This window comes from Sarcophilus harrisii, chromosome 1 (assembly GCF_902635505.1).
Source record: "Sarcophilus harrisii chromosome 1, mSarHar1.11, whole genome shotgun sequence".
In the NCBI taxonomy this organism is placed as follows: Eukaryota; Metazoa; Chordata; class Mammalia; order Dasyuromorphia; family Dasyuridae; genus Sarcophilus; species Sarcophilus harrisii.
In genome coordinates this window covers 699,138,624-699,154,487 of record NC_045426.1, presented here as the reverse complement: position 1 = coordinate 699,154,487, position 15,864 = coordinate 699,138,624, and the positions used below count along the sequence as shown (strand labels likewise).

The following is a 15,864-nucleotide window of genomic DNA, read 5'->3' as shown; positions in this document are numbered from 1 at the left end:
AGGTCTGAGTCAGAATCTGAATCCCCATCCTCTGACTTTCCGCAGCCCCTCGCCGCCTCTTCCCTCCCGACAAACGTCTGGCCCTTGGGCGGTCCCACCAGAGGGGCCAGGGCGGGGAAATGGGCCTCCCTCACCAGCTCGGCTGGTGCTGAAGCGATGTCCCCACTGCAGGTGCTAGATACCTGGGTCCTGGCTGGGGATGTGGATGGCGGAAGCCTGAGACACAGGCGTGTGTAGGCCGGACTCGCTGGGAGCCTCCGAGTCTGAGCTGAACACCTAAGGGAGAAGAGGCTGTTGAGGCGGGAGCAGGGGCATCAGAACGTGGGTAGCGACCGGGGTGAGAGCTGTGGCCGGCGTCCCCTCAGCCTTACCTGCTTGGTGGGCGTCAGGCTGGCAAGCGCACTGAGGTTGGCGGTGTCTGTGATGAGCATGGTCTGGGGGAGGAGGCCTGTGTGTGTGTACTGAGCGACATCGGGCTTGTGACTGTAGAGGGCTGTGGAGGAACGAGAGTTACAGAAAATACGGGGACCAGAGGCCTTGCCTCGGCAGGGGATGCCATGTTTTTTCTGAGTGGATCCAAGCAATGACCCAAAGAGATTTCTGCTTGCAGAGGGCTGGAGATGAAGCACCTCGACCATCCCTAAATGAACTGAGCAATATGGTCCTTGGTGATACTTCTAATTTTGTCCAACACTGAGACCAGAATCCCACTTGAGCACAGGACTGACTCATTGGGAAAGGGCACCCTCTCTCACTAAGACTCCCGGGGGGCCAGTCAGGCGGGACGTCGCACCCCTTCCCCACAGCCATTTCGGAAGGGGAAGAGGAAGGGAGTCGGGGACTGGGCCCTTACCATGAGGACTCTGTAGCTGGGCCATGGTGGCCATGAAGGGGCTCTGGGCCATGTGACCCTGCACCTGCTGCATGAGCGGCTGTTGATAGGAGGGATGCAGTGACTGGGAGAACTGGACAGGCTGCAGGGTTGTCAAGCTGCTCCCCATGCTGTTGATGACGGGCACGCTCTGAGCTTGGCTGGAGGCTAACCCTAGAACACGTGAGGGAGGAGACAGAAGTAGAACCCACTTCTGTTCCCCATCTGACTTCATATCCGGCAGAGTCAGGTACATCCAAACACTCTAGAGTCCAGAACCCAAAGGGGCCCTGCAAGGTTTAGGGCCTGGGCTCAACTTGTGATGATTTAGATAACAATCTAATGTCACCTGTAAAATTTGGGTAACATAATTATTCCATTTTCTTCCCTTTCCAAATCATCCTTCACACAGCTGCCAAAATGTGTAAAGGGCTGGAACTCTTGAGTTGATGCACTGGAATCCGACAACCGAGCACTTAAGGCTAATTACCGATTGGACAATACTCTATTAGCATATGCTTGGAAAATGGCCCTTCCCACCATTCTGTGCTGGCTCCATCTTTTGGTGTAGACAAAGAATTGTGGGAAGGATTAGGGGGTGGAGTAAGACAAGCCAGAGTCACTTTTTGGCAGGAGAGGAAGAGAAAGGGGATGTAGAGATTGATGTGTCCATTCCCTTCACTTCTACCCCTAAAGACCAAGAATAAAGACCAAGGACTTTTAATTATCCTGACTCCAGCTGATTCTAAGGCATCCAGGGGGCTAACTCAGTCTTCACCAAAATTGTCTTCATAAGGCATAGACTGGGTCACTCTGATGCTTAATGACCTTCAGTGGCTCCTGATTTCTCCTAATTACATCCACATCCTAGCTCTCCCCAGAATGGTTGGCAAAGACCGAACACCTTGAAGGCAACCTCTCTTAGTCTCTGTCTGTTGAAATCCTAGAGTATCAGACTTGAAGAAAATCTCAGAAACCAGCTAGCCCAACATGCACCTAAAGAAGAATATCTTCTACATTATACCCAACAACTCCAGCCTTTCCCCAACGAGACATGGCGGCTCTTCAAATCCTGGAAGACAGTTCTCGTATCTCCGCCCCCCCCCCCCAAGCCCTCTCTTCTAGAAGATTAAACACTCCCAGATTTTCTAATTGGCTCTCATGTGATATGAAAAACCAAGGTCTTTTGACTCCTTATTTTTCCCCTAAACCATAGAGCCCAGAACCAACAGTCCTCCATATGTGAGCAAGCCAAGGTAGCACCCAGAAGGAGGGGGACAAGGACATTTTGCATGCAGTTCAAGGTCTCATTGGCTTGGCTGGCCACTATATCACACATGGCAATCCTCTTCTTCCAATTTCAACATTAAAAGCTCTCCCTTGAAGCCTGCTGGAAGTGGTCTCTGTCCCTGAAGCCCTTTATCTGGAGTTCTCACGGATAATCGCAGAATTTGTGTCAGAAGAGCCCCTGAAAGTCACTGAGTCCAACCCAGGCCTGAGCAAGAATTCCCTTCTCAGTTTCTCCAACAAATCGCCATCCAGCCTTTGCTCAGAGCTCTCCAAGGACTCCCTCATTTTACAGATGGGGAAATTGAGGCCCAGGGAGATTAAATAGTTGATTCGGGATGCAACTCAGGTCCTCTGACCTCAAAACAAGTTCTGTCTCCTGGTCCACAGTAGTCCACCATCCCTGTTTTTTGGGCTTTTACATTAGAACCCTGTGTCTAGGAAAAGCCTTTTTTCAGTTTTCCTTCTTCCCAAGTGTAGAAACAAGAGTTTGTATGGTGTAAAGGAAAAACACTGGCCTAAGAATAGGAGTCCCAACTCTTGTGTGATCTGAGAAAAGTCACTTCCATTGTTTGGGCTTCCATTTCTTTATTTTTAAGATAAAAAGATAGTCTCTAAGACCCCTCCCAGTTCTGACATCCCCTGTTCTAAAGCCCCTCCCAGCTCTGACATCCCCTGTTCTAAGATCCCTCTCAGCCCTGACATTCCATGTTCCAAGGCCCCTCCCAGCTCTGACATTTCCTGTTCTAAGACCCCTCCCAACTCTGACATCCCATATTTTAAAGGCCCCTCATAGCTCTGATAGTCTACATATTAGTTAGCTGGACCTTTGGGGCTATGTCTTCACCCCTCCATTCCCCTCATTCTGATCCCAACTCACCAATGACCAAGGTAGAAGCTCCCGTGTTGGTGAAGGTGGGGCCCAAGGAAGAAGGCTCTCCTGCCCCAATGGCCATGACCCCAGGGAGGGAGGCCATGATCAAATTCTGGGGCTGCTGGTTGATCCCTGGGGGTGTTGCCTCTAAATTGTGCAGAGCAGTCAGGGTGCTGACGGGGGGAAGGGTCCCCCCAGATGCTGAGACCTGCGCAGGAGGAGAAAGAGCACCACAATCAATATGGAGAACCACCAAGATGGCGGGGGGGGGGGGTGGTTCAGCTCATGAAACCCAAGGGAGGCACGCCCACCACCGTCTCCCCAGCACCTCTCTTTCCCCCACTTTACAACCTCTTTCCTTTGGAACCACTTCATGTGCCTATAATGGGGGGCTTCTCCCAGACCCACTAACTCCAAGCCAGTTTCTAACCCTGCCCTGGGGCAACACCACCCTTTAAAAGAGTTTCCCTTGCAGAAAAGAAGGGTCTACTAGATTTGGAATCATGAGACTTCGATTCAAACACCAGGTCAACGAACTACCTATATGACCCTGGACAAACCTCTATTTCTGGACTTTAGTTTCCTCATGGGCAAAGAGTTAGATTTATGTATTCTTTATTGTTCAGTCATGTCTGACTCTTTGGTCCCATTTGGGATTTTCTTGGTAGAAATATTGAAGTGTTTTGCCATGTCCGTCTCCAGTTCATTTATAGATGAGGAAACTGAGTCAAAAAGGGTGAAATGACTTAGCCAGAGTCACACAGCTACTAAGTGTCCAAAGCCGGATTTGAACTCAAGAAGATGAGTCTTATTGACTTTGCAGTATGGTGTCCCCTATTGGTGCTCTAAGTTCTTTAGGATCCCTTCTTTCTCACAACCCTGTGAAACCTGACATGGCCCCAAAGGTCCAGCTGCCTCTTGATTCCTGTTACTGATGCTCACTATCTTTATGATTGTGGCCAAGTCACTTCTGTTCTCTGTATTTCAGTGTTCTTTTCTCTAATACGGGAATAATCATCCTTTTTACTGCACCTCTCACAAGGTTATTGAGAGAAAGGTACTTTTAAAATTAGAAAGGACATTATTGGGAGACACAATAAACCTCACAGTTTGGGTTCAAGTGCCATGTCTGACATGTATTAGTTCTTTAAGAGCATGTGTTGTAGCCCAAGTGCTGAATTTATGTTACCTTCAAAGGGAAGCCCTCACCGGAACCTCCATATGCTGATGCATTCACCAGTCTATTAATCTGCTTTTCTAAAAGCTACTTTTATTATGCAAAAAATTATTTTTCTTTTTTCTTTTACTTTATTCTTTTATTTTTCCTCAAAGCTATTTTAATTCCACAAAATTTTATTCTTCATTTTTTTATTTCATTCTTTTATTTTTTAAAAGCTATTTTTATTATACAAAAAAATTTATTTTTCTTATATAGTTTTTCTTACATAATTATTATTGCTTTGGTGACTGCCCCTTTGTTTCCTTCAGAGAGAAGGAACAGATTGCCAGACTTAGAAATGGCCCCAAGAACTGGGGTAGGTACATTCTGCAGTTATGGGCACAAGCCAACAAAGTTGAGTAAGCTCGTTGTGGGCTAACACTGTTTCATTTGTTATCTTTTTTCCCCCTAGCACAGCTATGGTACAACCTAACAAATGCTTATTGGTTCATTGAACGACTAAGTGAATGAATGATTGATGTTGCCTTTTAATAACTATCTACCGGGTCTGTAGGCCCTGAAGGGCAGGCACTGCCTTGCACACATAGTGACTTGTACACAGTAGGCTCTTAAATGCTTGTTGAATTGAGATGAACTAATGTTCTGCCAAGGAGGCTCCCCTGGATGTCCCAGGCATTCCTATTAGAGTAGAAACAGGTGTCTATGGGTGGCACTTCCTCCATAAGAAGCATGATATAAGAGAAGGAATGAGATCCTGGCAACCAGAGCTCAATCTGATCTCTTCCTCCAGCTCCCCTCTCTGAGCCTCAGTTTCCTCATCTGTAAAAAGCTGAAACCTACCTGAAAATAGTGTCAGGTGCACCAAGCAGCCTTATTATTCCTGGAGCAGAGGAAGGGGGAGGGAGTGATCCTGGCTCCAGGGAAGCCAGAAGGAAGGCTCTGGGTGAGCTGGCACTCACCAGCTTGGCATCTGTGCTGAGCAGGCTGTGACTGGGCTCCAGTCCTGGGGGGGATATCTGATGCAGGACGGTGGGGGTTGTTACCATGCTGCCCCCTCCGTGGCCGCTTCCCCCAGACGATTCCGCCTCGCTTGTCGGCTGTTGGCCATATCGTACACCTGTAGCTGAGTGGGAGGGGTGAAGATGACGCCCAGCCTATCTTTTGTCCATCCTTCCCAGACCCATGTCTACCTCCTCCATACAAATGTCCCCCTTCCATGTTACCACCAGCCAGCACTTACCATGGACTTTGCTGGGAGAGATGGAAGGGGGAGGGAGGCCTGGGGAGCCATGAGCTGAGAGTGAAGGGCCAGGGCCAGTCTGAGGCCCGCTGAATGTGTCCATGGCTAGCTTATGTCGGAAGGCCTCTTCTTTCCGCCGGTTGGCAAACCAGTTGTAGACACGCACCTCGGTGACCAGGTTAGAGCCCAAACCCTGGGCCTGTGATGGGGAGACCCCTCTCTGGATACACTCAGCCCTGTGGGAGCATCACCCAGGCCCAGTGAACTCCACAGTGGGAATTGTGGAGGGATGGAGTGGGGAGAAGAGGGGCAACCCCCCATCAACCTGTCCTTAGCTTACCCTAACACCTCACTGCTGGAGCCCCTTCCTATTCTTTTCTCACTCCTTTCACTTGAGATTCTGAGATCCTCAGCTTGGGAAAGAACTAGAGGCTCCCTAGTCCCTAGTCTGATCAGAAAGTCTTGGGAAATGGGAAAGGAAAGCCTATTGTTTCCTAAGAAAGACCAGGATCGCTTTTGTGGTTAGTTTTCCTCTTACAGTAAGAGGAAAACTACATTTTAATAAGTTCCTTCCAATCCTTCTGGTTCTGGTTCTAGGGCCAAACAGAGCACCCTCATCATCAGGACAGCTACGGTTTAGGATTATATGCCAGCAAGCTCTTATGTAGGGACCTGAAAAGTGTTAGATAACTACTTGCAGAGGGGGAGGAGGAGACCCCACTTCTTCTCTAGAAGAGAAATGGGTGGGCTGACAAATTATCAATTCTCCCTGTGGGAATTTGGGGGGGGAGGCAGGAAGAGATGGGAACAAAACCAAAGGGATCCTAAGATTAGAAATTAACTTCCTCCAAAGCAATCCCAATAGACTTTGGACAGAAAATACCATCTATATCCAGAAATAAGGAGACTGGATGTAAATCAACACATGTTATGTTCACTTTCCCCCTCATTTTTTCATCTCTCCCTTGGTTTTCCCTTTTGCTCTGATTTTTCTCTCATGTTATTAAATGTGTGTGTTTAGTATGTATTACATTCAATTAAATGTATATTTAAAATGAATAAATTTACTAGAAAATAAAAAAGAAATTAGCTTCCCCTGGATTTGTACCTGGCATATTTTTCTAGAAAGTGTGGATAAGTCAGGAAGACCTGAGTTCAAATCTGGCCTCAGACACTTAATATTTCCTAGCTGTGTGACCCTGGACAAGTCACTTAATCCCAATTACTTCAGCGAGGAGGAAGAGGAGGAGGAGGAGGAGGAGGAGGAGGAGGAGGAGGAGGAGGAGGAAAGAAAGAAAGGAGAAAGAAAAGAAAGAAAGAAAGAAAGAAAGAAAGAAAGAAAGAAAGAAAGAAAAAAGAAAGAAAGAAAGAAAGAAAAAGAAAAAAGAAACAAAGAAAGAAAAACCAATTCCTCCTTCTTCCTAGAACTCAGACAATAAGTGGATCAGCACCAGGGACAGTGACAAGAAGGAAGACCAGATTCTTGAGCCCTGCAAGCCTTTACCTGTTACACTCCTCCACTAAAGCTTCCCTCTCCTCCTTGCTGGGATTCTTCTGCCTTTCATAAGCCTGGAACAGGATCTGCTGAGAGGCCGGACCCCACTTGAAACGATTTCTCCTCCCTTTCTTGGTGGGCAGTTCGTCTCCCATGGGCTCCTCAGCCAGTACGCCCTGTCCCGCGTGTGTGAATTCTGTGGACATGTGAAGTTGTGAGCAGACCCTAGATCCTGAACTCTGGGTCCCTGTTTGCCCTCCACTACTTTTGGTCCTTTAAATAAGGTGAATATCTGCCCATCTTTTTCCTGAAGGCCCAGAAAGAGATCAGACAGATCATCTCTAGAGGAAGATCTAGCTCTTCTGCTCCTACTAAAGAGGGATGAGCAACCACAAGTTAGGAATTCTGGAAATACTTTCTGGACAGTGGGTTCAGGCTGTAAGGATACAGGGGTATGCCCTGAACCCTGCCTATTCTTAACCCCATCTCCATAACTGCCTGAGTAAAAGAAATAGGCAATCTTCATGGAGGGACAACAAAGAGCTCCCAGGAGTTGGAGGGAGGAAGGGGAAAAGTCAGAACAGAAGTGAGTGCAAGGGATAATGTTGTAAAAAAAAAAATTACCCAGGCATGGGTTCTGTCAATAAAAAGTTATAATTATTAAAAAAAAAAAAAGAGCTGCAAAAAAAAAAAAAAAACCAAAGAGCTCCCAGCTTCCAAATACCCCCCACCTAACCTATTCTCTGCATGAAATTCCACTTTCATGTCATTCGCTGCCCTCCTCCCACCAAGTCCCTCACATTTATTTTGTACTATGTGCCAGGCAAGTAGGAGGTATAGTAGACTGGGCTTGGAACATCTGTTCCTGTTCAAATCTGAGTTCAAATCCTGCCTCTCAGGCTCAATTTCCTCATCTGTAAAATGAGGATAACAACAATACTTACCTCATAGGATTGTTGTGGAGTTCAAATTAGGTAACATTAAAGCATTCTGAATCTTAAGGCTCTATTATAAATGCTACCTAATTGCATTATTATTACATATAAGTATCCCTTCCACATCACCACTTTCCTCATCATGGTTTGATATGTCACAGGTTGGGATAAGAAATTAAATGGGAATTTAGGGGGAAGTTTTGCAGAAGCCGCAGATGTCTTGTGAACTCTAGCAGATGACATTTAAAAAGTTTAAAAACTCAAAAATATATAAAGTATATGTATAGGGGAAGCTAGATGGCACAGTGAATATTGCACCAAGACGACTTAACACTTCCTAGCTGTGTGACCCTGGGCAAATCACTTAACCCCAATCGCCTAGCAAAAAATAAAAATAAAGTATATATATATATATATATATATATATATATATATATATATATATATATATATATATATAATATCAATCCAAATTTTACAAGATATTGTAAGCACCCCATAAAAGAAAAAAATCAGACCTCTTCTCTAATGTGAAGGGAGAGCAAAAAATTGTACATGGATTTTCCAGATTATGGGGGTGCCATACTCCTAACCACAATGTGGAAGAGATAACTATATTTATATGTATTCCTTCTGTCTCCCCCCTACCCTCCCCATGGAATATAATCTCCTTGAAGGTAAGAACTACTTCCTTTTTGTCTTTATATTCTCAGTACAATGCCTGGAACATAGTAGGTACTTAATAAATGTTCACTTGTTTTGGTTGATGTTGAATATTGCCTCTCTACTCTTTCTCTTCTGCCTCCCCACTCACACACATAGACACAAAAGAAACAAATAATTCAGGGCACCATGTGATGATACCAATGGTTGTTACTTACGCTGGGCCACCTCCCGCTGCTTGCGGACATACCAGGTATACAGGGCTGCCCGCTTCTGGGTCTTCATGGGGGTGCCTTTGTTGAGGTGCTGGGATAGGTGGGACTGGTTGAGGCCAGTGGTATCTACCACTTCCCTCTGGGGAATGTTGTGCTGTTGAAGGTAGGATTTGACCATCTTTGCCACACGCCACGGATCCTCCCTGGGAAGAGTAGAAAATTAATATTGCAAGCTTGAAGGAGATTGCGTCCAGTAAGATTTTCCCCAGAAACTCCCAAAACTGCACTGGGGTCTCTTGGGGCCAGCCGGGTCCTGAGAAGTGAGGCAATTAAAGGGATTAGGACAGCAAGTGGGTAAGGATGAGATTTTAGTGAACCACAATGACTCCATCTTGTGACTTAATTTTGGATCTAGCTCATTTCTTTTTCTACTCAATTATGGATCCAGCCTAATTTCTATCTTGCAACATCATTCAATTGTGGGAATTGGGGGGGGGGGATTATAATATTGTTTAAATATTGTTTAAGCTAACTCTGCATGACTGGAAAACTGGACCACCTCTGCCTGTTATTTAGAGATCCTTAATTAAGGACCTTAATTAGGCCGGCCAGAACCCCAGTCAGACCCAAAGACTGACACAAGGAGTTTTCTCACAATTATACGTCTCAAACCAGCCCCATATTGGTCACTCGAATATTGTTTCCATGTTTCCTTGATTTAGACCTTGGGGGAATTGGGAAATCTCTTTTTCCAATTTTAGGAAATTGTACCTCTTCATTCTCTCCCTCCCACCTTAGAAAGTTCCTTATCATTCCTCTAATTAGAAGTCAAATAGACTAATGTTCATCTTGGTTAATTGTTTCCTTTTAATTAATTGGTCTTATTTGATTAATTGTTTTTAACATGTAAAGATCTGTCTCCCCCTCTAAGCATAAGAAACTCAATTTGTTAGGCAATTGACATACAAGGCTTAATAAATTGAAATGTTCAGAAGTTCAAATCTTCATTTTTCCCATTCATTTTCTCTTTCACCCACTACAAAGAATATGCTCCTGTTCAATAGACAAGGATATAGGCACCCAGCCATTAGAAACATATATCTATATATATGATGAATTAAATATAAATTTATATGAATTAAATAAATTCCTATATATTGCCAAAAGGGAACAGGATCTCAAAGTCCTTAAGGTGTTGCTTCTACTCGGGAGAAGAGAAGAGAGAAAAAACATAAAGAGAAAAGAAATGAAAAGAGAAAAGATGTTCAAAGATCATGTGACAACACATTATTTGGTTGTTTTCAGTCATTAGTTCCTATTCTTCCTGACCCCATTTGGAGTTTTCTTGGCAGAGATCCTGGTATGCTTTCCCATTTCCTTCTCCAACCTATTTTGCAGTTGAGGAAACTGAGGCAAATAGGATGAAGTCACTTGCCCAGGGTTACATAGCTAGTAAGATTTGAACTCAGAAAGATGAATCTGGATTTCAATCAAATCTGGCACTTTATCCACTGTGCCACCTAGTGTCCATCATGTGACAACATATTCTAATTTTTTTGATAGCTATTGAGTTCTTATGTATGTTATTTTATTTTTATAAAATGAATTAAAATAAGAGAGAAATATCTTGGGGTTACTCTAAATTAGTTCTTTTTAAAAAATATTTAATGATAGTTTTTTAACATACATGCAAAGTTAATTTTCAACATTCACCTTATAAAACCTTATGTTCCAAATTTTTCCCCTCCTTTCCCTGCACCCCCCTTCCCTAGACAGCAAGTTATCCAATCTGTGTTAAACATGTGCATGTATCATGCTGCACAAGAAAAATCAAATCAGGTAGCTAGGTGGCGCAATGGATAGAGCACCAGTCCTGAAGTCAGGAGTACCCGAGTTCAAATATGGGCTCAGATATTTAACACTGCCTGGCTGGTGACCTGGGCAAGTCACTTAACCCCAATTGCTTCAGCAAAAAAAGAAAAAAGAAAAGAAATGAAATGAAAAAAGAAAAAATCAAATCAAAATCAGATCAAAAGGAGGGAAAAAATTTAACAAGCAAGCAACCAACAACTAAAAAGGTGAAAATACTATGTTATGATCCACGTTCAGTCAATTTTCAGTTCTCTTTCTGGATGCAGATGGTTCTCTCTATCACAAAGATTATTTTTTTCCCCCAGTTCAATCTCCTACACCTCCTAGATCTCCATTGTCTGTCCTGGACCCCAAGAATTAAGGTGCATTAATATTCAAGACTTCAAGATACTCTTTGGATTGGACCATAGTTAAGATATTTTTGACTTTCAACAGAGTTAAAACAAAAAAAAATATATTCTAAACGCATGGAATCAGAAAGTCTGAGCTTCAAAAGGGAACTCAGCAGCCACCTATTTTAGTCCATACCTGACCAAGAATTCCCTCTATAACTTCTCCAAGAGCTCACCTAGCCTCTGCCCATGAAAGCCTAGTCCAATTTGGGACAGCTAATAATTGGAAAGTTTTCCTTTGCATTCACCCTACTTACCTCAACATTTTCCTCCATCTTTCCCAGTTCTGTCCTCTGGAGCCAAATGGAACAAGATAACTCCCTCTTCTAAATGATAGTCCTTCAAATACTCTTAAGAAAATTGCATAGCATGCCTCTTGCCTCTTGGTGAAGAGGTTGTTGATGAACAATCGGTATAGAATGAGGCATATGTTTTTATTCTTGGACAATATGTTGATTTATTTTTCCTGGTGACTCATTAGCCACAAAGGCAGGTTCAGATGAGGGTTGAGTAGGAGAGTTATTGGTCAGTGACAGTGATATAACAAAAGAATAGAGCATAAATAAAATAGTTTTAAATAGAAATTTTTAAAAGCTATCAGGTTTCCTTCCCAAAGGCTTCTCTTCTCCAGATTAAAACTTTCCTAGTTGACTCAACTATTTCTTGTACAGAATAGTCTCAAGGGTAATTGTGATAATAATCACTAGCATTTTTGCAAATTTTATCTCATTTTATCTTTATAATAATCCTGGAAGCTAAGTGCTATTCTCATGCCCATTTTATAGTTGAGGAAATCAATGCAGGGAGAAATTAAATGATTTAAGCAGTATCATCAACTACTAAATATCTGAGAAAGGATTTGACCTTTGGTTTTCTCCAGATTCAGCTCTTTATTCACTATCCCACTTAGTTGCCTCTTCTTTGGAGAGTTTGCTCATCTGGAATTTTCTTGCATCAATGAATCACAGCTGTCCAGTCCCTATCTTATCATACTAATGACTCCAATTGAGTTTACAGTTCATTAAAACCTCCAGTTTTTTTTTTTTCATATGAAGTACTGTCCAGCCATGTATCTCCTGTCCTGTATTTTTCTAGTGAATTTCTTGAACCTATTAACATGCTTATTACATTTCATTTTATTGGATTTAATCTGTTGTTCTAATTTCCAAGATTTTTTCCATCCCAGCATTTAGATTATTTAATTAATTGAGGTTTGGTTTTTACAGATAAATATATGTTTAAATATTTCAAAGATAAATGTGGGTAAATATATAAATGTGTTAGGTGTTATACATATATACATACACATATATACAAACCTATATATACTTAAATACTTAGGTACACATATAGTCAACATCTTCCAAAATAAATATATTAAATTTAATTTAGAATATGTTGACTCATATAGAAATATGTTAAAAGTTGATTGTACACATATAATTTATATCAGATTAGGAAGGGAGGAGCTAAGAAACGGAGGAGAAAAAAAATTGGAACTTGAAATCTTACAAAAATGAATGTTGAAAACCATCTTTACTTATAGTTGAAAAATAATATACCTTTAAAATAAAATAACATACATAAGAACTCAATAGCTATGAAAAAAATTAGAATATGTTGTCACATGATGGACACTAGGTGGCACAGTGGATAAAGTGCCAGGTTTGATTGAAATCCAGATTCATCTTTCTGAGTTCAAATCTTACTAGCTATGTAACCCTGGGCAAGTGACTTCATCCTATTTGCCTCAGTTTCCTCAACTGCAAAATAGGTTGGAGAAGGAAATGGGAAAGCACACCAGGATCTCTGCCAAGAAAACTCCAAATGAGGTCAGGAAGAATAGGATATGACTGAAAACAACTGAATAACGTGTTGTCACATGATCTTTGAACATCTTTCTCCTTTCATTTCTTTTCTCTTTATGTTTTTTTCTCTCTTCTCTTCCCCCTGAGTAGAAGCATGCTACACCTTAAGGACTTTGAGATCCTGTTCCTTTTTGGCAACCCCTTTTTAGAGATTCAGAGTAAAGTAAAAAAAATAAAATAAAATAAAAAGTAAAATAAAAAATAAAAAAATTATGTTTGAATCCTTCTTTGTCTCATTTGTTTTATTTCTTGGCTAAGTGCCTAGTATCCAAAAATATCAAGCTAGCTAACAGAAATAAAGAAGATCAATTGCCTTTTCCAAGAGAAAAATGGTCAAAAGATAACGACAAACAATTTTCAAAATTCAAGGCAGCTAAGTGGCCCGGGAAATAGGGTTCTTGATTTGGAGTCAGAAAACTGAGTTTGTATCTAGCCTCAAACATTAGTTGTGTGACTCTGGACAAGTTTGCCTCAATTTTCTCATCTATAACATAGGGATAATAGTAGCACTTGCTTCCTAGAATTCTTGTGAGCATCAAATAAGATAATATTTGTAAAGTACTTAGCATAGGACCTGGTACATAGTAGGCATTTAATAAATGCTTGTACTTCCGCCCAAAAAAAGAACTGAAAATTATTAATAATCATATAAAAGAATGTTGCAAATCACTAATAATAAGAGAAAGGTAAATCAAACAATATGAGGTTTGATCTCAAGTCTAGCAAATAGGCACACATTGGCACAAATTATTCAAAATGGGAATAATCAGTGTGGGAAGAAATGTGCCAATTCAGTAGCACTAATACTGCTAGATGGTGCAGTGGTTAGAGTGCTAAACCTGAAATCAGGCAGGCCTGAGTTCAAATCCAGCCTCAGGCACTTAATAGCCTCAGTTACATAATTCTATTTGCCTCAGTTTCCTCATCTGTAAAATGAGCCAGAAAAGAAAATGGCAAACTACTCCAGCATCTTTGCCAAGAAAACTCTAAATGGGGTCACAAAGTCAGACACAACTAAAAAATGATTGAATAACAAAACTAATGCATTGTTGGTGGAATGTAATTTAGGATTCTATAAATATAATTGACGTATAATGCATGTACAGACCCCATCAGCTTACTCGGCCAATGCAGCCTCTCAGCATGAGTGCCTGGAAAGTCAGGATGATATGTGGGGAAAACACCAAAATGAAATCAAGAGACCAAAATGCCAAAACAAAACCAAGAAACCAGGAAACATGTGCGGACTTTCTGTAAATGGTTCTAGTCTGCTCTTTGTCTATGGAGGCATTCCAAAGGGCCTTTCAACTCTGACTCCTTCCTCTTATTTCTCAGTCAACCTTAAAAGATCTTCATAACTCCTCTATCCATGGTATCCAGTGAGAGATCATAGAGTAAGAATGTAGGCCTGCAGACTTTTTCCCTTCCCATTTGGCCCTAAGAAACCCGAAGACCTAAATCATTTGACTTTTTGTTTCCACTCTAGGTGAAAGGAGTGGAGTTTTACATTCTAGTGACCTCAAAAGATTTTCATGAGGGTCTCTAGCATTTTTCAGAGCCAGTATCCAGTCTGGTTGCTGCAGCAAACTCAACATTGATAACCCAAGGAGCAAAGTATGACCTTGTGAGCCCCGGTTGCTCAAATCTAAATTGAGGACTCATCCATCAGCAATCCTGTCTTTGGAATTGAGCTTGATAAAAACCAATGCTATATAAAAACTGATCTAAATTTTAGGCCTATTTCCCCAGAGACTGAGTTGGTATAGGGGAAGAATATGCGCTGGAGACATTGGAAGAAATGATTGTAGCAATCAATATAAATTGGTGCAATGAAACTTGGGTACTAGTTACCAGTCCCAAAATTGGAAAGATGAATGATGGGAGCTCAAGCAGACGATAGGAAAGAGAAGAGAATTCCCAACCCTTCAGAATACCCTGGAATACTAAGAGGAAGATATAGCCTTCCTGGTTCTGGGAGAGGAAGCCAGAGCATTCGTGCTATACAAATAAAGTGGATAAAATATCCATACCCTTTGATCCATAGATTCTACTGATAGGTATATATCCCAAGGAAATTATTGATTTAAAAAATAAGTCCCCATCTACGCCAAAATATTTATAGCACCATCTTTTCCAATAACTATGAAGACCGCGCATTTTAAAATCAGCCGGAGTCAGGAATTCAGGTTAGGGGAAAATCATCAATCTTTATTCTCAGTGAAGAAGGATCGGAGGTGGAAGAGAATGGGCGATAGCAATGTGTGCAGCTGAGTCAAGAAGCTAGCTCGACCAGCAGCCACACAACCAGCAGCTACCAGCATAGAACCCAGGCTCAATCTCCCCCAGCCTCTCTTCCTGTCTCTCTGCCTCCACCCATCAAAATCGTCATTTCCTATACAACACATCAGGACTTGCACAGAGAGTGGGCGGGGGCCATTCTTTATCCAAGCATGTATATTAATAGAGTATAATCCAATTACTATTTAGCCTCACGTGCTTGGGACCTCAGTGCATCAACTCAAGCCTCAGCCCATTACAAATAACAAAGAATTAGAAATAAAATAGAGGCCCTTTGACTGGAGAATGTACTAAAGTAATTGTGGTACATGAATGTAATGTAATAGTACTGGCTATAAAAATGGATAAATATAATGAATAAAGAGAACCATGGAAAATGTGAATTGGTACAAAATGAAGTAAACAGAGCCAAGAAAATAACATACATAATAACCATAATGATGTAAATTGAAAGATCCTGGAATAACCAAAAATTAATGTTGCTGAATTTCAGAGAACAAGCCTGGCCCAAAGAAGACATGTGAGAAAAATACCTCCTTCCCTCCACTTCTTTGTGGATGGAATGGAGGGTAGAATCCATAATTATAGAACTCTACATTTATTGTCAGGTTTGTTTTTTTTTTCAATTGTCTGCGGATGTGCCATATCGATTATATTTATAGAATCCCAAATTT

General features: G+C 41.9%; 1 protein-coding gene across 1 annotated transcript in view; it reads right to left on the bottom strand.

The window, feature by feature from the left end:
- Window positions 1–15,864, bottom strand: part of HNF1A (HNF1 homeobox A) — a 31,505-nt gene that overhangs the window by 1,101 nt on the left and 14,540 nt on the right. The window contains exons 2-9 of the mRNA XM_031948735.1: window positions 8,764–8,963; window positions 6,957–7,143; window positions 5,453–5,688; window positions 5,172–5,335; window positions 3,039–3,240; window positions 854–1,045; window positions 372–493; window positions 183–276 (exon numbers count right to left, since the gene is read on the bottom strand). Coding sequence (XP_031804595.1) covers window positions 183–276; window positions 372–493; window positions 854–1,045; window positions 3,039–3,240; window positions 5,172–5,335; window positions 5,453–5,688; window positions 6,957–7,143; window positions 8,764–8,963 — 1,397 coding nt within the window. The remainder of the gene's footprint in view (window positions 1–182; window positions 277–371; window positions 494–853; window positions 1,046–3,038; window positions 3,241–5,171; window positions 5,336–5,452; window positions 5,689–6,956; window positions 7,144–8,763; window positions 8,964–15,864) is intronic.